Here is a 25,320-nt window from a genome sequence, read left to right as displayed (position 1 = left end):
TACAGAACTATTCACCAAACCATATAGACATGAGAGTACACACACAAGTATCACCACTATGTAGATTAACTGGAATATATGGCCATCCGGATGAACAGCACAAAACCGAAATGCGGCGGCTAATGAGACACCTCCATGCTCGTGCATCCCTCCCTTGGGTCTGCTTGGGTAATTTTAATGAAATCTTGACATCCGATGAGAAGAATGGTGGCGTGCGTAGACCGATGGCACCAATGCTCGAATTCTGAAATACACTCCTTCATTGCGGTCTAGTAGACCTGGGTTTCAGTGGGTATCGATTTACATGGAGGAACGGCAGGGGGGAGGAAGCTTTTGTTGAGGAAAGATTAGATAGGGCAGTTGCAAAAACAGATTGGTGTGAGATGTTTTCGAGAGTCAAAGTGAGCCATCTATCCGTATCTTACTCTGACCATGATCCTATCTTGATGGACATGGCTCCACTAAACCAACCCCGTCGACATAGGCATAAAATCCAGCAGTTTGAGGAAAAATGGATAGCACATACAAAGTGTGAATCCGTTATTAGAAACTTATGGACTCACTAACGGCCAACAGGCAGCCCCATGTACTGCCTATTTGAAAAGATCAAAAGGTGTAGAATGGACCTCATTGCATGGAGCAGAGGTACCTTTAGGAACACTAGAAATCGGTTGGAGGCAAAACAAGGTGAACTGCATGCATTGGTGGAGATTGGATATGAAAGGAATGTAGAGAGAATACATGACATGAAGAGGGAGGTAAATGAACTCCTACACCATGAGGAAGTATTTTGGAGGCAGAGATCAAGATCGATATGGTTACCGGTAAGGGATAAGAATACGAAGTTCTTCCATCAAAGAACGAGCCAACGACGATAGAAAAACAATATTGGGTGCCTGTATGATAGGGAAGGGGACTGGCACACAGATGAGGATAAGATAGCCACCATTGCAAAGGAATACTACAAACAACTTCTCACTTCTTCCAGATCCCTAGATATGGGAGAGGTGATTGATTCAGTGGACCGGGTAGTGACGGATGACATGGCCCAAGCCTTGACTCGCCCTTACACAGCAGATGAAGTAAAAACAACACTCTTCCAGATGCACCCATCCAAAGCACCAGGACCCGATGGTATGTCACCCCTCTTTTTTCAAAAATTCTGGCATATTGTAGGACATGATGTAACTACTACTGTATTATCTGTTTTACACTCAGGGAGATATCTTAGAAAAATGAACTATACACACATTGTACTCATCCCAAAAAAAAATGAGCTAGAACACATCACGGAGTTCCGGCCCATTAGCTTGGGTAATGTTGTATCACGGATCATATCTAAGGTGTTGGCCAACTGGCTAAAACCAATACTACCCAATGTAATTTCTGACTCACAGAGTGCTTTTGTGCCTGGTAGAATCATTATAGATAATACTACAGTTACTTTTGAAATGCTCCACCGTATGAGAAACAGGACCAAAGGAAAAAAAAGGGCCACATGGTGATGAAACTCGACATCAGCAAGGCATATGACAGAGTGGAGTGGGAGTTTCTCCAACGGATAATGCAAAACATTGGCCTTCCTGAACAGTGGGTCAACCTAGCCATGGAAACTGTGCGCACTGCATCATACTCGACCCTCATTAATGGAGAACCAAGAGGCTTCATCACACCAACCCATGGACTCAAGCAAGGAGACCCTTTGTCTCCCTACCTATTCCTATTATGTGCAGAAGGGCTCTCCTCCCTCATAGGGCGAGCTGTAGATAGCCATCTGTTGAAAGGAGTGGTGTCATGCCATGGAGGAGTAAAGGTTTCACACTTGCTATTTACCGATGATAGTCTACTATTTTGTGAGGCAACAACTGAAGAATGACGAAACCTACTGAATATACTAACAATGTATGAGAGAGCATCGGGTCAAGCTATCAATAGACAAAAAACAACACTTTTTTTCAACTCAAACACAAAGCAACCTATAAGGCTAGCCATTCAGCACATGCTAGGTGCCCAAATCATGTCAAGTTGTGAGAAGTATCTTGGTTTACCAATGGTGGGAGGCAAGTCCAAGGTGAACACCTTCAAGCAGGTGCAGGAGCGAGTAACAAAAAAAGTGATGAGATGGAAGGAGAAGAATATCTCCAAAGCCGGTAGAGAGGTCCTAATCAAGATGGTGGCACAAGCTATACCAACTTACTCTATGAGCATGTTCAAAATCCCAAAAAGGATTTGTGAGGACATTAATTCAATATTAGCAAAATATTGGTGGGGCCAAACCCGAGATGAGAAAAAAGTACACTGGATCAAATGGAGTAAATTGTGCAACCCAAAGGATAAAGGTGGAATGGGGTTTAGAGATATTCATGCCTTTAACCTAGCTGTGCTAGCCAAACAAGCATGGCAGCTGATCCAAAGAAGCCACTCATTATTTTTCAAAGTTTACAAGACCCGCTATTTTCCTACGTGCTCGTTCATGGAAGCTGTGTTGGGTTCCAACCCATCTTATGTATGGCGCAGTTTGCTAGAAGCCAGGGAACTGATAAGAAAAGCTATGGTTTGGAAGGTGGGTGATGGGAGGAGTATCAAACTGGGGGACCACAGATGGCTACCCCACCCCCTATATTCCAACCCAATGCAAATATGAATTTAAGGGTGAGTGACCTCTTTGACCCAGACATAAAGCAGTGGCACACACGTCCTTCACACAAATTTCATGCATTCTACTGTGGAGGAGATTCAACGGATCAATCTCACGGACACACACACCAGGGATGAACTAATCTGGAAGGAAAACAAGAAAGGCATTTTCTCGGTTAAAACGGCTTACCAAGTCGCGGTCCGTCAAAACCAACAGGATCAAGGGGAGCATTCATCAGCTCGGGATGTAAGGAAGATGTGGAATCCGGAACCTAGTGCAGGGGCCTCTAAACAGGGATGAGGGGATGTTAAAAATTAAAGATGTGATATCGGCAAATGGTTGGAATTGGGATAAAATTTCTTTGGAGCTCCCTTCAAGAATTAAGATGGAGGTCCAAGCCACACCTTATGCCTTAGCTGCTAGAAGTGAGGACAGGTTGGCCTGGTCTAATAACTCCCATGGAAAGTTTGATTTGAAAAGTGCTTATAAGCTAGCAACCCCAACTGATGAATGCCATGAGTTTAAGGGGCATTGGATTTGGAAATCTAAAATCATCCCTAGAATTCAGTTCTTTGTTTGGAAATGCTTTCATAACAGTATTGGAGTCAAAGCTTGTTTGGCCTCAAGGGGTATAAATTTGGATCCTTTGTGTCCTCAATGCAGAGAGGAACCAGAAACAATAATTCATATGCTTCGAGATTGCCGGAGAAGCAAAGAGACTTGGAAGCAACTGGGCATCACTGAGGAGGACAGAAATTTCTTTGCATCTGATCTCCACACTTGGTTGTCTGCAAATGCAACTAAGGACCAGCCAAACGGTGACAACCACCCTCCTTGGAAGTTTGTGTTTTTGTTTGCCATTTGGATGTTGTGGAAGCAGAGAAACAGGACTATTTTCCATAATAGGAGCTACCCTTCAAATCTGGTAGCCCAAATTACTAGTCAAGCTAGCGATTTCTACTGGTGTGCTGCGGATTGGAGAGTTGCAAACAGTTCCACTTTGAAGGATATCAGATGGGAAAGACCACAGCGAAATTGGAGCAAGCTAAACACTGATGGGTCTTCTTTGGGAAATCCGGGCTTAGCTGGAGGAGGAGGGGTGATCAGAGATGAGATGGGTAATTGGATGGTGGGCTTTTCCAGGAAAATTGGAGTAACTTCAAGCTTTGAAGCGGAGCTATGGGCCTTGAGAGATGGGTTGAGCATTTGCGTTGGTAGGAGCTATCCAGCCATTGAAGTTGAGTTGGATGCAAAAGCTATCATAGACATCCTTGTGCAACCCACCCGCTCAAGCTCTCTTGTCTCCCCTTTGTTGGACGACTGCAGGCAGCTGGCATCTCAGATCCCCAGATTCGATTTAAACATTGTTATCGAGAAGCAAATAGAGTTGCTGACCAACTTGCTAGAAAGGGAGCAAAGCAAAATACTGACTTTATCCTGTTTGAAAATCCGCCTGTGGATTTGCTAGCTTTTTTCAATTTTGATATTGCTGGGTTGTATTTAAGCAAGCTTTGTCCTATTGAGCCTTTGGCTGTTTAGTTTTCTTAATGAAATTCCTTTCTTACCAAAAAAAAAAAAATGTATTTCGTGTTTGGTGTTGTGAGCCTTAAGTGTTGTTGGGGTGTGCACGTGATCATGTCTTGTATTGTCTAGTAGGGAGACATGCAGATGCATGCATAGGCCCACGTTACCTTCCACTAATGTACTCTGGTGGAGGGTTATGTAATACATATACTAATATATTGAATAAAATTCTATCTTCACGTTCAAAAAAAAAAAAAAACTACTTAACATTAACCTTAACCTTAACCTTAACCAACGCATTAAGGCATCATTAATTGAACTCTATAATATATACTGAGAAAAAATATTAATCATTTCCTTTTTTATTTGCCATCTTAAATGCAAATTCTTAATTTTGCTACTGGTTGTAATATACAAGATGACACAACATAAACCATGGGTAGAATTTTTTTTTTCCGATTAAAAAAAGGAATAGATTTGAACCTATGACTAGTTTAAAAAAAATTTAAAATACAGTAGATTTGAACTTATGGTCTCAATCATCAACGTCATAATAATTATCTTTTTGTTATAATAAAATTAAGATATCAATTAGTTTTTTGTTTAATTGAAATTTGAACTCAAGTTCCTAATTCCAATCAAGAAAAAAAAAGTCAACAGTAAGGAATTCAATTTAATGCATCCCACTGTTATATTAGAGTAGATATGATATGATAGTACTCATATAGTCCAACAAAGAAATACTCTATCCTTTTGGTTTTTTAATACCTTATCCTTTTGATCAACTGGGAGAACATTTCTGCCAAACAAAGTTGGTACACTGCCTGCTTTAGCATTGGAGGGATCGTTGTATTTTCCGTCTACTGTCCGATATGGATAATCCTTGGGGTCAAACTGAACATCAACTGAAGGTTCAACGTTAAACAAATTGTACTTCTGGTAAAGGTGTCGACGGATAAGCAGATAAACCAGACCAATGATCACTGGTAAGCGGTGCCATTTGCAGAACTTATCAGCGGAGTGCACAATCTGCATGAAAACATGAAAGATAATGTCACAACAGGTGTGTCTTGAAATAAAAATGATTGAGCCTTAAAGAAATATAAGGTGAGATTTTATTTACAAAGAAGAGGAAAGTGTCTATGAGAGTTATCTTTGCAACAGCTTCATGAAAGTCTTTGTGGATGAATAGATAGAGAGGTGCAGTAAGGCCCTAACCAAGGCCATTATTACAGACAACAAAGTCTATCGTTTGCTCACAAACTCCCTTCTGAAGTATATAATCACAAGCGGGTTAACAAAAGTGGGGGAAGGACTTGGGCATGTGAAAACAATAAACCATTATAACTGCACGCAACAACCTTCTAAGAAATTTCAATTACAGTCAAATGTCATAATTAAATCCTATATCTATACGGCCAACCAAAATTCACGGTTTGTCAATGTGTCATATTCATTTTTAAGTATCAATTGCTTGATGCGTCCGGCGGCGGAAGTGTGTGCGTGGCTTGAACGGCACCACCACATGGCATTTTAAACAAAAAATTAGCACCACAAACAATTCCATACCAATTTTTATAAAATAGATTTGAAAATTAGTGTTAAATTCGTGGTCATAATAACTTGTCTTGTGCAGTTGTTAAAAAGACTTAAAGCGTTCAGACCCAGTTGTCAGATTGAGATTAGATGATGCAATTATTATCAATGGTTGTTAACAAATAAAAAGACTTAAAGCAGTGTAATGTAAAAAGATTTACATTAATACCTCTGACCCCTGTCGGACGTATCAATTTGGCCAACCAAAATTAATGGTTTGTCAATGTGTCATATTCATTTTTTTTTTTTTTAAGTGTTAATTACTTGATGTGAATAGCACCACCACATGGAATTTTAAAAAAAACCTAGCGCCACAACTAAGACCATACCAACTTTTATAAAATAGTTTTGAAAATGAGTGCGAAATTAATTATGACTACTCTGAATAACTTGTCATTTTATCCCATTAAATATGTGTCAGGTCTTATCTTGTGCAGTAGTTAAAGGCTTAAAACAGTGTAATGTAAAAATACATTAATACCTCTCACCCTTCTCGGACTTATTTTGTCACATATAGAGATAGAAACTTTTATATTGTTTATTTTTTCTTTTCTTTGGCCAGATGCTATCGATGCAGCTCTGTAGTTGCGGATTCTTGCCACCTTCTAAGAGCATGCAAAGTAGAAAATGTATCAATTTTACACATTTAAGTTTCAAAATTATATACATAAGTGAAGTTAAAATTATGTAAATTTGTAAAGTTACCACAATAACTATGTAAATTTATACTTATATTATTTATTTTGCATTTAGTCTTTTAGTCTCTCTTTATGTATCTTGAGGATGAAAGAAGAGAGTAGATGGTGGTTGTCGTGTGTGAAGAAGGAAAAACAATTACAAAAAATAAAATAAAAAATTGATATTTTAATGTAATGTAGGATGTTTTGAAAAATAAGTGTGTAAAATAAAAAAAAAAGTAAGTTTTTATGCTAAAATAGACAGAATTTTTTACACAAGCTGATGTTAATGCTCTAATAAGTGGCCTTGATTGCTATTCAAGGGGCAAGTGTTTATCCAGAAGGAGATGTTTTCAAAAATCTTCTTATGAGATAGAGGCTCTGGGTCTTTCCTTGGATTTAAACCCTAAATGTGTCTCATTTGAAAACACTAGAATGTGTCAATTATATTGCAAAGTTTTTAGTCTTGAAAGATAACTTTGATACCATATTAAAATAGAAAGCAAAAAATAATTTAGAGAGAGAGAGAGCAATATACTACAACAATAAATATAAATATTAAAAGAAATTGTGGGTGGGATTCAGTTGATAACCTAATAACACGTAATGGCATTCTTATGTACCTCATGTCTATGGTTAGGCATCTTGTTTCTTTGTTAGCATTAGTTAATTACTGTTTTTTAAAAATGTGGTGACACATCTTTACCATAAATTTATTTCAAATAAATCCTAATCATTAATTGGAAACTTTCCATTTCAAAGTCATAAATAGTGTCACAAATAGCTATAGAAGGTGAAGACACAGATTATAACTTATTTAATCCAAATACAAGAGAATGGTAGATTAGATTCATTGAGGAACACGAAGGAGGAGTGGAATTGGATTGTGAGAATTTGGAGGTGAATCCCACACCGAGAAAGCACTTGTAGAGTTCATCCATTTCTTCACCAATTCTGGGTAATGACGGCTAAGTACATCCTTCAAGCTCTCTGTGTTATTAACCCATTCAAATCCTTTTTTCGTGTATGTTTCCTCATTGAAGTTGCTTGTGAAGAACCTATCTGCTTCCAGCCTCCTACATGCATGCCAACCCAAAATTGCAAGTTATAGAACACCCAACCCAAAATTCAATATGTTATAGTAACACTAACATGGATTACCACCTACTAAACCAAAAAATTAAAAATTAAAAATGGCATTCTATGGTTTAGAGTTATGCAATATCAATATGATTATGTAACTAAATATGAAGTAAGGATATTTGTTAGTTTTTACATAGATAGGCACTTTATTTACCTCTAATTTTGCTTCATGTACTCAAATTTCTCCACCCGCATAGCGTTACACAAAGATTAGTGAGAAATTTTTTCACCTCTAATATTTTTATGAATAATTGAACCCATTTTTCTTACATATTCGTGGATTTTTTTTTATAATTACCTGCTTGCCATTATTAAGAATATTACAAAAGCTGTCTGGCTAATGGCAAATCCTTTGGTTTTCTTCTCTGCCATGAGACCCACAAGCAAGTCAAGCTCTTCAACTTCATGACCGTACACTTCTTCAAGCACTCGAACAGCTTCATCGTCATCTGTCAAATCTTCCCATTTTGAAATAGGTATCAATAGTAGGGCCCTACGAAATTCATTATACCTTGCGACTTTTCTTTCCCTGTCCCTATAGACTGCATTATATATAGAGCATGAGAATTGAGTTTCACATCATATATATAGAATTTGGTAAATTAATTAAGGTAAAATTTAAGTATAGTTGTTTTTAGGTGCAAAACATAAATTATTCAATCAAATTCAGAACAGTTAATTATTCTTATAAAAAATATATAATACTATTAAGAGAAATGTTATGTTCATAATATTTTCATAATATTTTCACAACAAATCTTATATGATAGGTTGTTTTTTGTTATTATTGACAGCCAAAAAAATAATTTTAATTATAAAATCAAATTAGAACTAATAACATCTTACCACCAAAAATTTATTATAAAAATATTATCAAAAATGAAAATATTATGTACATGCACTACTCTACTATTAATGTTTCATTGATCAAAATTCAATACAACCATGTCTTTAATTTGGTTGGAGAATTTATTGCACTGCACCCCTACAGAACTTTATTAAAAAAATTTCCATTAATTAAAAAAATTCAGGATTACCTCCATGCTTTAATTAGTATATTACCTTCAAGAGCTGGTAGGTCCACATGATCAGGCCTATCTTGGCCATCCACGTTTTGTGGGATAATGTCCCTAAGCCACATAGGGTAGTTCCAAAGCTCTAGGGCCCCAGAAGCTTGGTGGCCCATAGAGACTATTTGCTTTGAGAACCCAATATCTGCCAAGGCCTGTTCTCCCTTGTGACCAATCAAATTTGGCATAGGAATCCTGAAAAGCAATAAATAATGAGGATAAAACATATGGTATACAAATATTTCCCATACTTTCATGGGCTAATTTTTTATGATATGTCGAAGAGAATTATACCTTTCACTCAACGGTGGAGATTTGTTGGGTCCTGGTGCAGCCCAAATGTCCCTAAGGTCTAAATAATTAGGTAGAAGCGAGTGCATTCGATAGACACTAACAAACTCTTCAGTTAATGAATAAGGAACACCATGATTATTAGGTTTTTTTAGACCCACCAAACCTCCCAAGATGGCTCCTCCAACATGCCCAAATGTGTCCTTGAATTTCTTTCCCAACAATCCATACCTACAATTCATAACAATTAATATCTATAGATGAAAAGTTCATCATTTAGCAATTTAGTAAATTATTATTATTATTATTTGGCTGAAATAAAGACTATCAGTTAGCACCAATCTTAGTTCATTATTTATTGCGGTGATCTTGAAATAAATCATAAAAATACCAGTACTTTTGCTTTAATCAATACACTAAATTGACTACATAATTTACCAGTTGGTGCGCATCCCTGCAACAACTGTATCAGTTTTGAGGAGCTCCACCGTCCAATCTATGGTATGGATCTTAGCAATCACTGCAGATGTCACTAGCCTTGCATGACGATATAATTCTTCATCATCTAAGGCTGGATATTCTTTCTAAAATCGTGAAAAATGTAGCTGTAAGATTATTCATGCTATGGCTGATCCAATCCCAAAAACTAATGATTGTCCTAGCTACATTTTTATTTTTGTTTCATAGAGTACCACTTACCTTAAGGGAGTCACAAACTGCATTGTGTTCTTTAATGAAGAGTGCCTGCAATGTCGAAACGCCAATCCAACTATTACGAACGTCTCCTGACACAGCAATGCCATCTTGGTCATGGAGAAGAAGGCCATCAGATGATATCTTGAGCTTTCCATCTTTGAAAGTTCTCACTTTTTGCAATGTTTCTGCATTGCTCCCATATATAACACTTCCATCCCTAATATACATCATCATTCGTGTGAAGTCTTGCAACCGATAAAAAGATAGTTCAGAAAATTCAAACTATTTTATGGAAATATTTTGGTTATAAAGAGAAAATTGAAAATTGGCAACTGGGCCGGGAGTGGTACAATAGTTCACTGGTTCAACTGTTAGGTCATTGGTTCAAAGTCATATCATGAGATTAATATATTTTAAAAACATATATGTAAATAAGTTAAAGAATACATAAAAAAAATGAGATGTTATGCAATTTAAATATAAATGTGGAAGTATACCAAATATTGAAATTAATAGAATATTATTATTCAAAAAAAAATTAAAATATAATTTGAATTTTTTAATATATAAAAAAGACTAAAATCAGGACATCTTTTAGTATTAACTTCAAGTTTAACTTATCAAAAAAAAAAAAAAGCCTTCCAAGTTTAATATTTGAAGACTTAAAAGCCTATAATTAAAAGAACAAAATTGAAAGTAAATATGGTTATTTAATCCAAATAACTAAACATTAAAACACCAGTTGGTCCGAATAAACCATATGGTTCGGTGTTTTACTAAAGAGAAATGATTTGTCCACAACATTTTTACAACATTTTTACAACAAATCATAAGTGGCAGGTTATTACTGGTTGTTATTGTTGGGGCAAAAAAGTAATCTTAGTGTTAAGTTCAAATTTGAACCAATAATAACTAACCACCTATGATTTGTTGTAAAAATGTTGTGGACGTAGCACCTCTCTTTTCTAAATCATCAGGGTTCCACTGTTTGATTGGTTTTCTTCCTAATTCGGTTTTTATTTTTTATTTTTTTCATTTCGACCCAAAATTTTCTACAATTCACCATTGGTTTGATAGTTTAAGCATCAGTTTTATATGGTTTTGAACTTTTGATAACTATGCTGGCGACAACTAAACTTAAGTATTTGCTTTGTGTTTACTAATAAAAAAATGTCAAACGCATTAGAAAAGACTCATGATTCTATGAGGTTTAGGAGAGATAGTGATAGGTCCTCTTACTCCTAATTTTAAAAGAGTGAAGTAATTAAAGACACTACTAATTTTACTACATAAAATTTATAAATTGAAGTTTGAATTCATTTATTAGGTTATTGAAACCCATTAATTACATTTATTGCCGCATAAGTTTGTAAAAATTTTGTAGTAAAGCTTGTAGTAACTTTAGTATTTTCTATTTTAAAAAGGTTAATACTCGAATTTGAACTTGAGGCTCTCTTTAGTTAGGAGGTTCAAAAAGTGGGAGAATATAAATATTTTTATTTTCCATCATGTGTATTGGTATAGAGGATAGAAAGGTTGAAGGATAAAAATAAAAAAATAAAAAGTTGGTAAATAAATCAAATTATTATTTTGCTTTTACTATAGTTTGAAACAGTTGGAAAATAAGAGCTATAATGACTAGATTCGGTTCTCAATCCTAAAAAGAAAATGATTTAGGTCCAAAGAGCCCAATACAATATTTGTAAAGAGTGGGCTAAATAAACCAGGCTTTAATGATTCGGGCAGTAATTGTAGTGAGCCCAAATGTGAAGGAAACAAGAATGAAATTGTTTTGCATGAAATGAACCATCCTCGACACAGTCTGAGGAGATTGAATCTTTTATATATATATCTTTTCTTTGAATTTGGTTACAAATCTCTTTCTTCACGTTACATTGGTTTTTTTTTTTTTAAATTTTAATCCTCCTTTTCATGAGGGTACTTCATCCCCCTTATATATCCCCTTTTTTTCCTCATCTCCATCATCCACGTGTAGGTCAAGCTATTGACTTTGATCCTTGTCCCATCAGCATCTTCCAGAAATCTTTGGGAATAGCTATAAGATTGCTTCACACTGTTCAAGCATCAACTTCATATTAATGCAGCCAAAGGGTTAACTGTAGAGCATTCAATACGATGGTAGCAACTTTCTCTTAGATATTTCTTAGTTTCCTTCTATCCTTTGCTTCCCTAATGTTTATCCTCATCAATAGAAAGCTTCGAAATGCTGCCTTTAAGGGTAGACAAGCCCTTCCAACCTTTGCCTTTTTTAGCCGAGGAGGCATTCCTCCTTGGATTACTTTCCCAAGTCTTTCTAATAAAAGACTGTCTGTGACGCTTTGATTTGTACCTCTTCTCTATTATCTCTTGGTCCTTGGACGAATAAACGTCCTCGGACAAGGCCCATGGCCCATTACACACTTATGGGCCCTTTATCCCTACAATAGCCCCACAAAAATCCCATTTTTTGCTCTTTGAAAAAGAATGAGATTTTGATATTACTTATCATTATCCTCATCTTGCCATATGTCATCTCCTATCCACGCAAGTGCCTTTTCCATTACCCAACACAAGTCCCTAACGCTTCGATATCTGGGACGCGCCTGTATTAAATTTCTGCGGCTCCATGTCTCCCACTTTTTATGATGCAATGAAGATCCAACGACTAGGGATTCTGTATGGAACTTGGGGGAAATTTTCCGGCCCACCTTTCTCTTTCATATATATACTATTTGGGGAATCTCATATATCTCACTTTTGCACATTCTGAATTCAATAGCTAGTCTGAGGAGCCTTATACGTTTCCGTAAGTAGTCCTTAGCGACTTTTTCCTTCTTTCTTTTTCCCAATCCCTTTTGTCATTTTTATAACTAAACCCTATTCCTTTCCTCGGCCTTTATAATTTCACCTCGGCTACTTAGTTCCGTTACTTTTTTATCTATATATGGGGAGATTCACTTACATGGTAGACACCTCAAAGGGTATAGAAGACTTTAAAACCCAATACCGAATTCCCTTGGGGTTTTCCATTAGGTATTGTAAGCAAGGGGACTAGCACGCTATAAGGCAGGAGGGAGAAGTTGTAATCCCTATAATTGCCTTCATAGAGGGAGGGATGAGAATTTCCATGGGTAGAGTCACTAGAGACTACCTAATAGCTCACCGTCTCTCCCCCACCCAGTGTGCTCCAAACATGTTTAGGATCCTAGGTAGCGTAGATGCCCTCAATGAGAGGATGGGCTTGAACCTCACCCACCACGACATGAACTGGATTTACAACCTCCACCTTTTAAAATGGCAGGGGTATAATTTAAAGACTAGGGTTCCTAAGGTTAGGCTAATCTCCTGCTTCCCTAATTCTAACAAAGGCATGAACAAATATTTCTTAATTGTCTCAGGGGAGTGGCACGATGGCCTCCACTGCTCGACGAGAGAGGGGATCCCAGGTAGGATTTTTAGGTCTAGGTTTATTTATTCTAAAATACTCCCTCTCTTTTCTCTAATAATTTCTATACTTATTTCTTTTCATTTGTGCTTAAAATTAAAATTTCTCTTGAGTTATATCATTTTTTCTAAGTCTTGTCAATCAATCAAACCAAGACAAGATACTCAAAGCCGAGGTTTTTATCAATAGTGATGGCCAATTAAGGGCAGCCCACCTCATCCTTAGCAACCACCCATTATCGTCGAGCTTTCAAGCGCCAAAAAACGTGATCAAAGCCAAAGATCCATGCCTACCACAGATAAGCGTTGCCGCTCTAGGTTTTCTTTCCACCGGCCCTATCCTAGAAGGTGTACTACAAGTTGAACTGCCAACCTAACACATTGCTGAGGAGGTAGCCACGTCATCTCTACCAGTCATCAAGGAGGAGGAAGAAGTGGTCAAAATATCTGAGTTCAAAGACAAATTTGAAGTCTTCAACCACCGCCAATCTCCACAAGCTCTTGCCAAGGACTTCAGTCACCTTCCTTTTGCCCACGTAAGCCAATCGCAGGAAGATCCTTTCGTCCCAGATGCAATGGCAATCCAACGTAAAGCCAGAACAAGCCTTCGAGATTTGATAGAGTCCTAGGCAGGTGGCAACGTGCCTGAAAGGGCTGCCCATAACAAGCCTCCCACCCCCCACCCCCCATCTACACAGGGTCAACGTCCTAACCTTGCTGATCACAAACGGAAAATGGAGCAGAAAGGAAAAGAGGTGGTGGAAGGAGGAAAAGACCACCTCTCCAAGGATGCTGAGCCTCAAAAGGAGACCAAACAAGCCAAGGTGACCCAGACCATGGCGAACAAAAGGGGAGGTTTCCAGGTCGGGGTTCCAGACTGAAACCCTACCATGGTGCTAGATGGAGCCCCCTTAATAGCTAATGCCTCTATCCGGGACTTTTAGGAAAGGAAGGCTGTTTATATAGCCAATACTGTAGAGCAAGCTCTTCTTCTGCCGGGACATGGCCAACCTAAGGGCCTTAAGAAAGCACGAGGTGTTTATTAGTCTAAAGAGAGACCTCACTCTGGTAATCTCATTAACTGAACTTTCTTTCTCTCTTATCATTGTTATTATTATTTTTTTATAATAATTATACTTTCTCTTTCCAACACTTGCATTTTTTTTTAATAGGCTATTCAGGCCACCCACAAAGCTGAGGAGATAGTCATTAGCTCTCACAGGTCAATGAAGGACGAGGAGGCTAGGCACATTGCTACGGTGAAGGCCTTCGAGTTAGCGGAGAAAAGGACACAAGATCTCACCACCAAGCTAACTGAGGCTGAGAAAGAAAAGAAAAGCATCGAGGCTACTTTGGATGGGGCGGAGAAGCAGGTGGAGTCCCAGCGCAAGCAGCTCTGCCAGGCCGAGGATGAGCTCACCACAACCAAAGTCCAAATAAAAGCCTTAACAAAGAAGTTGGAGGAGGCCGAGCAAGGCCAAAGACCAGGCCGAGCAAGAGGGGTATGAGGTAGAAGTGGCAGAGACCAAGGAGGCCCTTAGGGCTAAGGTCTCGGAGGTATGTAGAGACTACTGCCTCCAAATGTGGAATGAAGCCCTCAACCAAGCTGGAGTTAAGGCCTCTTCTACCCTTAAGACAGCGAAAAGCGTGTACTACCCTCCTCCCATCCGTGCTTCCAGTTCTTTTGTCCCCAAAGCTGATACTGTCTCTGAGGAGGTAGATACTGGCAAGGGCAGTTCAGCTCAAGTCCTTTGAAGAGCCTGAGGCCATTGAGAAAGCAACTGACAAAGAAAAGGATGTGGTTTCTAAAACAGGTTTGACAAGACTATCCGAGCTCATAATCTTGATAAAAAAAGATCTTTAACCTTTAAAAACATACTTTAAACGTGACCCATTTAAAAGAGCTTAAATACCATCTTTAGTTCCACATGCCTTTCCCTTGGCTCATGATCTGATCATGGATATACTTGCAAATGCGTGGGTGGTCCATCATAGCATGGCTAGTTATTAGTTATCTCAAGCCATGTGGTTCAAGAAACTTGGCATAGTTGAGGCTCTGTTTAGCACTTAACAAAATGTAAGAAGCATTAATTTACCCAAGGTATGTGGTCTGAGGAGCCAAGCATGACCAAGATTCTGTTTAATACTTAGACAGATAATAAGAAGTATTAATTTACCCAAGGTATGTGGTTCAAGGAGCCAGACATAACCAATATTCTGTTTAATACTTAGACAGATAAGCAATGCGATGAATAACATTGTAAGCAAAATATGGCCGAAGTGCATTTTATTAATAATAATACATTCACAGGTTATTTACATTCTAGAGGCGTTGTACAACTTTTTTATCTAAATCTTCCGGGAAATATTCTCTTATACCAGCTATTGAAGTGATACGGTATGGTCCTTCCCAATTAGGCCCTAATTTCTCTCATATTGGGTTCTTTGCAGTACTTAAAACCTTCCGGAGTACCAAATCTCCAAGAACTAATGGTCTTAATCTCACATTTGAGTCATACCCCTGCTTAAGATTTTGCTGATGATACGCCAACTAGACCATGAAATTTTCTCTTCATTCTTTAATTAAATCCAAACTCTTCATTAATAACCCTTCATTGCCATCCGGAGTAAACGAGCTTGTTTTTAGTGTCGAGAATCCATTTTCCAGAGGGATTATAGCCTCAACTCCATAAGTCAGAAAGAAAGAAGTCTCGCCCAAGGACCTACGAGGGGTAGTCCTATATGTCTAAAGAACATGGGATAGCTCTTCTACCCATCTACTCTTGGCATTATCCAGCCTCTTCTTGAGCCCATTGACTATAACTTTATTAATAGCTCCGACCTGTCCATTTCTTGGGGATAAGCTGGAGTTGAATATCTGTTCTTGATGCCCATCTCGCAATAGTAGCTCCTGAAAGCTTTGCTATCAAACTGAAGCCTATTATTCGAGATGAGGGTGTGGGGAATCCTAAATCTAGTGATAATATTTTCCACACGAACCTCTTAGCATCCATATCTCTGATGTTTGCCAAGGGCTCAACTTCAACCCATTTGGTGAAGTAGTCAGTGCCAACCAAAAGCCATTTCTTGTTTCCTGCTGCTTTAAGAAAATGTCCTACAATATCTAAGTCTCATTGGGCAAAGGCCAAGGACTAGAAAGAGGATAAAGAACTGCCCCAGGTTGATGAATATTTGGGGCAAATCTATGACATTGGTCACACTTCTTTACATACTCTTGTGCTTCCCTTTACATACCTGGTCACCAGTATCCTTGAGTGAGGGCTCTATGAGATAGAGATTTGCCACCAGTATGACTCCCACAAATCCTTTCGTGCAGCTCTTCCAAGAAGGGTTCTACTGCCTTAGGATGTATACACAGCAAATACAGTCCAGAGAAAGAGCGCTTATACAATTTCTGATCCTCAAACAACCAGAATCGAGGAGCTTTTCTTCGCACCTTATCAGACTCTCCTTTCTCCTCGAGTAAGATGTCATCCTTAAGGAACATAACAATAAGATCTATCCAACTAGGTCCCACCCTAATTTGATAAATCTGAATCACATCCTTCTTTACCTCGGCAGGTTTGTATAAATCCTTAACTAGAATGACCTGAGGTAAACTCTGAGCTGAAAAGGTTGCAAGGGTGGCAAGAGAGTCTGCATGAGTGTTTTTGCTTCTCAGGATTTTTTGTAAGACAAAAGACTTGAACCCTGATTGTAAATATCTGACCTGACTCAAGTACTCTTGCATCCTTGGATCCATGGCTTCTAATTCACCTTCTACTTGCCCAACAACCAACCTAAAATCTGAAAACACTTCTAACGCCTTTCCATCCATCTTTTGAACCATAATCATTCCCACTAAAAAGGCCTCATATTCAACCTTATTATTCGTGGCCGAGAAACCTAACCTCAAGGATTTCTCAATAACGATTCCCTCAGGAGATATCATAACCAAACCCACTCCAGATCCTCTCTGATTAGCAGCGCCATCAACATATACCTTCCAAGATTTAGGCTCTTGTGAAGAGACCACTCTAATTGATTTTCCATCCATGTTCTGCCTTTATCTTTCTTCTTCTACAGAAGGCTCAGCAAACTCGGCCACCAGATCGGCAAGAACTTGGCCTTTAACAGAGGTGTGAGACATATGCTTGATATCAAAAGCCTCTAGAATGGTTCCCCACTTAGCGATCCTCCCCGTATAATCAGCTCTCTGAAGTAGGGATTGAAGAGGAAGTTGAGTCAACACCACCACCGTATGAGCTTGAAAGTAATGAGAGAGCTTACGTGTTGCATGCACTACTGCAAAAATGGCCTTTTCCAGTGGTAGATACCGAACCTCTACTTCATGTAGGGACTTTCTCACATAATAGACTGGCCTCTGAACCCTATCATTAACCCGTATTAGTTCCAAGCTAACTGTATGAAGAGTAAGCAAACAAGACCTCGTTTGCCTCGGGCTTGGACATGATGGGTAGTCGAGAGAGGTATTCCTTTAACTGTTGAAAGTTTAGGGCGCACTCCTCGATCCACTTAAATCCCTTCCATTTGTTCAACAATTAGAAAAAAGGTATGCACCTGTCCGCTGACTGAGAAATAAACTAGTTCAAGGCAGCAGTCATCCTCGTTAATCTCTAGACCTCCTTAGGATTCTGAGAAGGCTACAAACTGTTGATCACTCTAATCTGATCAAGATTGATCTCAATTCCATGATAAGTGACCATGTATCCTAAAACTTTCTTGAACCAATGCCGAAAGAGCATTTAGAAGCATTAAGGCATAGTTTGTGTTTCCTCAATATTCCAAAAATGCTTTCGAGGTCACCAAGGTGCTCGGATTCTACTTTGCTCTTTACGACCATATCATCTATATAGATCTCAATATTTTTTCCTAGTTGTGACTCAAACATCTTGGTCATCATCCTCTAATAGGTGGATCTTGCGTTCTTCAACCCAAAGGGCACCTTGTAATGGTAATTTCGAGTAGGAGTAACGAAAGCAGTTTTCTCTTGATCATTCAACGCCAAGGGTATTTGATAGTACCCTGGAAAGCATCCAAAAAGCTCATCTGAGGATGACCCACAGTGGCATCCACCAGCTGATCTATACAAGGCATGGGAAAGGGGTCCTTGGGGTAAGCCTTGTTCAAATATGTAAAATCTATACACACTTGCCATTTTTCATTCTTCTTCTTTACCACCACTGTGTTGGCTAGCCAATCAGGAAAAAAAAAAAAAAAAACTTCCTTAATAGCCCCAGCATGCTTAAGCTTAATCATCTCGTCCTTGATAGCATTAAAATGCTTTTTTGATAAGTACCGAGGTGGTTGCTTTCTAGAGATAGCTGCCGGGTTGACATTTAAATGGTGGCAAATGAAATTCGGGCTCACCCCAAGAGCCTCGTAAGCACTCCATGCAAACATATCAATATTCTCTTTAAGAAATGCCGCCAGTTCTTCCTTCTCCCAAGGAGGCAGCTGTGCTCCGACCTGAAAAAACTTCTCCCTATCATCACCTATAACAACCCTTTCTAATTCCTCACACTTCGCCCCTTCCACCATATCTATAAATAACACCGGCTTCCTTGAATGTTATAAGCCCCACTCTACAGGGGCCGAGGATTCACACTCAATCTGATGCCTAATAGCAGAGAGTAGACATTGTCTAGCCACAGACTAGCTCCCAATCAATTCTTCAACCTAGTCACTAGATGAATATTTCACCTTCAAGTGTAAAGTGGAAGAGACAGCTCCCACAGCATGTAACTAGGGTCTTGCCACAATGGCAGTGTAGGGAGAGTAAGCGTCCACTATAATGAAGTTCACCTCTACTACCTCTGACCTTGCTTGGTCTGGTAGTCTGAACTGGCCCTTCGGTATAACCACCTTCCCATCAAAACCCACCGAGGTGAATCATAACAAGTCAAATCATCTAGTTTCAACTTTAGCCCCTTATACAAATCAAGGCACATAATCTCTGCCCCACTGCCCTGATCAACTAACACTCACTTCATATCATACCCCCTATCCTGAGGGTTACCACCAATGCATTATCGTATGGCTGCAAAATACCAACCTTGTCCTCGTCAAAGAAACTCAGCGCTGGTTGGATTTCCATCCTGCTTCTCTTCTGCTCAGGGGAAGAGTTCCTCTGGATTGGTTGAACTATAGATAACACCCTAGAGAGGTGAGAACCAGTCCTTCTTGGGGTGGCAAAAATAACGTTGATTGTGATCAGAGGTGGTTTAGAAGAAGCATCTCTCTGTGATCTTATGCTTGACTGACTTCCTTGCCCATTGGGATGATATAAAAATTGCTTTAACTTACCACCTCGGACCAACTGCTCTAGGTGATTCCACAAGGTTCTACATTCCTCTGTTGTATGTCCTCACTCTTGGTGGTACTGGCAATAGAGACTTTGATTGTGCCTTGCGAGATATCCTCCCATCTTATTTGGCCATTGAAAATATGGTTCATTCTTAATTTTTTCTAAAATTTGATGTACTTGTTCTCAGAATACCGTGTTAACCACTGGAGTAGCAGCAACCTTAAATTTCTCAAAAAAATCCCTTTAAGGACGATTGCTATTGTACTTGTCCGATTTAAAGTCCCCAATATCCTAAAAGTCCACCTTAGACTTGCCTTTACTTAGTTGTTGGTCCTCCTCAACCCGCTTATACTTATCAATACGGTCCATAAGCTGACCAACATTACTAACTGGCTTCCCTGTCAATGATTTCCTCAATCCATGCTCGGCAGGCAGGCCGACCTTAAACGTTCTTACGGCTACGTCATCAAAATCTTCATCAATTTCATTAAACATCTCCTAGTATCGATCAGAATACGTCTTTAAGGTTTCTCCTTCTCGCATAGCCATAGACAGCAAGGAGTCTAAAGGTCAAGGAACCCTACTACAAGTTACAAACTGAGAACCAAAAGCCATCGTAAGCTCTTTAAAAGAGTGAATAGATCCCTCCTTCAGGCCATTAAACCACATCATCACTACAGACCCTAAACTGGATAGAAAGACCTTGCACATTAGAGTCTCGTTCTTAGAATGAACCCTAAACTGGATAGAAAGACCTTGCACATTAGAGTCTCGTTCTTAGAATGAACAGTCATTCTCTAGTTGAAATGGCTTACATGCTCCATAGGGTCCGTCCTATTATTGTATATGGTAAACATTGGCTGAGTAAAACACCGAGGAAGCCTCCCTCCTTCAATTCTTCGGGTAAAAGGTGACTTGGAGATTTGATTCAGAGCCTTACTCATGGCATCGTTGCCCAAGCCTTTATGTAACGGACTTCTCCTCCCCCTCTTAGCACGATACTCTTCGTCACAGGAGAAAGATTCGCTAGGAGGAGTCCTTGACCTGTGCCGATAGCTATGATTATTATCATCATCAGAAGAATAATCAGAATTTGAAGGAGTTCCTCTACGTCGCTCCTAGCACAACCTTCTTCTTAAACGATCAATCTCCAACTGCATGCTTCTGCTAGTTGCTTCATGAGAGACGTGGCTTCCACTCCTAGACTGACTCCTACCAGTGTGTGTGGTATGGACATTAACTTCTCGGTCCTTCCTTCGCTCAAGGTTGAGAAGCTGATCTTGGCGCTGGGACCCAACGGACTCCTCCCGGTTTGGCCCTGAGCCCACCATGATTCAGTGTCGTTCTCACTAAAGCTCAAGCTTCCCCACAGACGACGCCAATTGTAAAGACTAGATTTTGTTCTTAATTCTAAAAAAAAAAAGGATTCAAATCCAAAGAGCCCAATACAATAAATTTGTAGAGAGTGGGCTAAATAAACCAGACTTTAATGAATCAGATAGTAATTGTAGTAAGCCCAAATGTAAAGGAAACAAGAATGAAACTGTTTTGCATGAAATGAACCGTCCTCAGCATAGTTTGAGAAGACTGAATCTTTTATATATATATATATATATATATATATATATATATATATCTTTCCTTTGAATTTGGCTACAAATCTCGTTCTTCACGTTACAATGGTTTTTCTTCTTTTTTTTAATCCTCCTTTTCATGAGGATACTTCCTCTCCCTTATATATATATATATATCCCCTTTCTCCTCATCTCCATCATTCACGTGTAGGTCAAGTTGTTGGCTTTGATCCTTATCCCATCAGCATCTTCCTGAAATCTTTGGGAATAGCTGTAAGGCTGCTTCACACTGTTCAAGCATCAACTCCACATTAATGCGGTCAGAGGGTTAGCTGCAAAGCATTCAAGTGGTAGCAGCTTTTCCTTAGATATTTCTTAGCTTCCTTCTGTCCTTTGTTTCTCTGATGTTTATCCCCATCAATAGAAACCTTCGAAATGCTGCCTTTAAGGGTAGACTGACCCTTCCAACGTCTGCCTTGTTTAGCCGAGGAGGCATTCCTCCTCGGACTATCTTTCTAATAAAAGACTGTCTGTGACGCTCTGATTTGTGCCTCTTCTCTATTATCTCTTGGTCCTCGGACGAATAAATGTCCTCGAACAAGACCCATGGTCCATTACACACTTATGGGCCATTTATCTCTAAAAGAGAAATTTTGTAATTTCATATTCATAGACATTTTCTATCCTCTCTTCTCTCCAATTCGGAAGGAAAAAATGGTAAGTCCGGGTGAATTGCCCCCACTGACCCAAATTTTCTTTCCTCTCTATTTTCACACCTACCAACCACACCATTTGGGTAGATGACACTTTCCACCATACCAAGGCTCAGCCTCTTGTGGGTTTATAAATAATAGTGTAAAAATTAATTAATCTACCACTTCTATTTTCTCTCTTGTCTCTTCTCACTAATCACAAATATTTCGATAGTACTTTGAAGTTGACAACTGCGCACCCACATGCAAGTACAAAATTTTTATGGGATTGGTGGTGGGTAAAAGTCGGAATTCAAATCAACTAATTTAATTTAGGCATTTTTGTTTAAAATTTGGTACACCCTAAGTTAAAGAAAGTAAACTAGTTTCTTACCACCATGGTGTACGAATGTTTAGTGCACCAGTCTGGATCTCGTAAAAGCCCGTTGGAACCTCCTTTGTCTTGTAGAACTTGAAAGACTTAAGGGGGCACTGGTTTGCAACTTCTTTAGGTGCAGTCAACTCAATCTATGATGGTTTTACCCAATAGATTAAACATTCACACATTTAAGCATTGTCAATTTTTCCAAAAAGTTAACATATTGTTATAATTGTGTTGTAAATACAGCAGACCTGCTTGGTATCCTCCAAGTGATCTATCCAATCATGTATCATAAATTGAATCCAAGAAGCTGCTATCATGTTGAATTGTTTTCCTGTGTCTTTGAAGTTTCTTCGAGCAAGAAGCTTTGTGGCCACAACCACAGGATCTGGTTTCAATAGCTACACATTTTGCAACTAAATTGTTATCGGAATTAAAACATAAATAAAATCGCAGAATAAAATATGCTATTCACTTTGCCTAAGAAATGCATTCTGAAATTGGAGTTATAAAGTTTGTACCGAATCCGATTGCAAATATAGTTATGAAAATAATTTAAAATTGTATTGAGCTTAATTATTAATAGAAAAAAAAAAGTGGGGGAAATGGGTTCTTTGATCTACCCAAGTGTTAGAAACCATTTTGTTTTTTTAACATTAAACAGTAGGGAATTTTACATAAGTTATACTCTTAGATGTTTATTTTTATCTCAAATAAATAAATAAATAAATATATATATATATATATATGTGTGTGTGTGTATAGCTTTTTCAAGTTTCAAGTTTCAACTCATGAAAAAAGCAAAAAGCATTGATCCAGAGCCAGCTTTAGACCTAGGTCTTAAGCCCCACTTGTCCCAAAATTTATAAAGGTATCTAAGGCCCTATTAAATAAATAAGAGGCCTTCAAAATTGTTTAAAAAAAAAAAAGAGCTGCCAAAATTTTAGAATAATAATTATTCTAAAGTTAAAACTATGAATGAGTTTTACATTCTTTCTCCATCTCCAAAAATGTCCAAAACATATATTGAGACAATAGAAATCTAACCTGAGTGAAACCATAAATTATTTTACCAAAAATGTTATGCCTATGCTAAATAATTATTAATAATTAATTTTCCTAACAACTTGCAAAAGATATGTTAATAAAACCTAAACACAAATTTAATTAGCAATTTTTCATATAAAAAATAATAATATAGAAAGTTAAATAAATTATATTTAATTAATATTTAAATATTTTTTAAGAATACACTGAAGTTTTTTTGTCTTAAATCTCAAAATGTATTGAGTTGGTTCTATACTGATTACGGAGACCATTTTATATTTTTTAGCCTATTATACTCTAATGTATAATATTTAATTTATTTAAGAAAAAATTGATTTAAAACTTTTACAAATTTTAATTAAAATTATATTATAATTTAAAATATAATTTCACATGATTTAATGAAAAAACTATATTTTAATATAAATTAGGGCAAGAATTATGTACAGTACTTATGTGCTATTCCTTAGGTTCCCCTTTTAAAATTGTGCTATGTAGATTTTTCCTTATGAAATGAAAGTGTATTTTTTAATTAAGTAGCCACATGACTGAATCTTAAAAAAAGAACCTAAGGAATAGCATCTAAGATACTGTACCTAAGTTTTGTCTTTTGAATTATATAAAACGAATTTGATGGTTTTTTTATATAAAAATTTAGGTTATGCTAATTAAGTTCTTGTGGATTTTCACTTCTTTTATTTATCTAATTATTTTATATTACCTAGAATTTATACAACTCTTCTTTCATGCTTATTTTTTTGGGATTTGAAAGAAAGGTCAGCTCATGATTTCTATTGTATTTTTAAAAATAAATTAAGGTGCTTATTTTGTACTTCTTCCTTAATTTTCTCATGTTATAATCCTTTTCCTACGGAGTCTCCTTTCTTCTAGCTCGGGCCACAAATAAAAAATGAAGGATTATTTTATTAATAATATATACAAGCACATTAATTAATAATGATATATTCAATAATATTAGGAATGAAGAAATCATGCAATCAAAATATGGACAATATATATTAGAAATTTTATATGACAATTAAATTTCAGGTTAGTTTTTTTTTTTTTTTGTTATTTAAACAATTAATTTCTTTAAGAGTTTTTTTTTTTTTCAATTTTTTAATCTTGGGCTCTTGGAATAAATCTTAGCTCAGCCATTGACGAGCAGTAGCCAGTAGCAGTACATATACGTACGTAGAACCAAATTTTTTATTTTATATATATATCATAATTAGATTAGATTTAAAACCAAAAAAGAATAATTAGATTACATTTTTTTATAGGCTTAGCTTATAATATTAGATTAGATATGATATGATGCATGAAATTATATCCCAAAAGAGAAATATATACCCTATCCTTTTGATCAACGGGCAGAACATTTCTGCCGAAGAAAGATCCTTCACTGCCTGCACCTTCATCGAAGGGATCATTAAATTCTCCGTCAGCTGTCCTGAATGGATGATCCACGGGGTTAAACCGAACGCCGACCGGAGATCTACCGACGTTGAACAAGTTGTACTCATTGTGAAGGTGCCGGCGAATAGCCAGATACAAGATACCAAAGATCACTGGTAACCGGGGCCATATGCCCGACTTGTCAATGGAGTGCACAATCTGCGTGCATGAAAATATGAAAGATAACAAGAAAAGTTCACTAAATTAAGGTGTGCTTGAAAGTTGAAACAATAACATGGCAGTAGAGATAAGTCATAATAAGCTTGACAAGGAGCATGGGATTTTACGAGGAAGAGGGAAGCATCTGTGAGAGTCATCTTAGCAACAGCTTCATGGAAGTCTTTGTGGATGAATTGATGGAAAGGTGCAGATAGGAGAGCCTTAAGTGACGCCATTATTACAGACAACATATAGTCTATCTTTCCTTGTTTACTCGTTTTTAATCAGAACTTGGGCATCTATATATTATGGAGAGCAGCTCTCATATCCTAAAATTAAGAGAAAGGGCCACATGACATGCCATAGAGTTTGCCTTAAGATATGAGCAGAAAACCAAGAATGGGAACATTCGTGCATGTGAAGGGACAGCCCATTCTAAATATAAAAACCGTTTGCTTGAATTATTCCTTCAAGGTTCAAGGTCCAAAGGTACATTGAATTTCAAGATCCCTGAAAATAGATTTACAATCAAACGTTGTAATGAAGTCCTTCTATTTTTTTGCTTAATCAAAACTTATGGTGTATAATCTTGATTTTTTTT

At 37.7% G+C, this 25,320-nt stretch overlaps 1 protein-coding gene and 1 pseudogene across 1 annotated transcript; both read right to left on the bottom strand.

Moving 5' to 3' along the window:
• Window positions 1-7,079, bottom strand: part of LOC142633009 (alpha-dioxygenase PIOX-like) — a 37,680-nt pseudogene extending 30,601 nt beyond the window's left edge.
• A 200-nt stretch (window positions 7,080-7,279) lies between these two features.
• On the bottom strand, window positions 7,280-24,970 carry LOC142622420 (alpha-dioxygenase PIOX-like). The gene is made up of 10 exons (XM_075795884.1): window positions 24,848-24,970; window positions 24,456-24,719; window positions 22,307-22,456; window positions 22,068-22,201; window positions 9,639-9,852; window positions 9,378-9,523; window positions 8,943-9,170; window positions 8,641-8,843; window positions 7,877-8,120; window positions 7,280-7,511 (listed from the first exon to the last, which is right to left on the bottom strand). Exons 1-10 carry the CDS (start codon window positions 24,968-24,970, stop codon window positions 7,286-7,288), a joined length of 1,932 nt encoding a protein of 643 aa, XP_075651999.1. The 3' UTR covers window positions 7,280-7,285.
• Window positions 24,971-25,320: the final 350 nt, after the last annotated feature.

The sequence above is a fragment of the Castanea sativa genome, chromosome 1, assembly GCF_040712315.1.
Source record: "Castanea sativa cultivar Marrone di Chiusa Pesio chromosome 1, ASM4071231v1".
Classification (NCBI taxonomy): domain Eukaryota; kingdom Viridiplantae; phylum Streptophyta; class Magnoliopsida; order Fagales; family Fagaceae; genus Castanea; species Castanea sativa.
The sequence above is the reverse complement of the archived record's forward strand: the minus strand, read 5'-3'. Positions and strand labels throughout refer to the sequence as shown.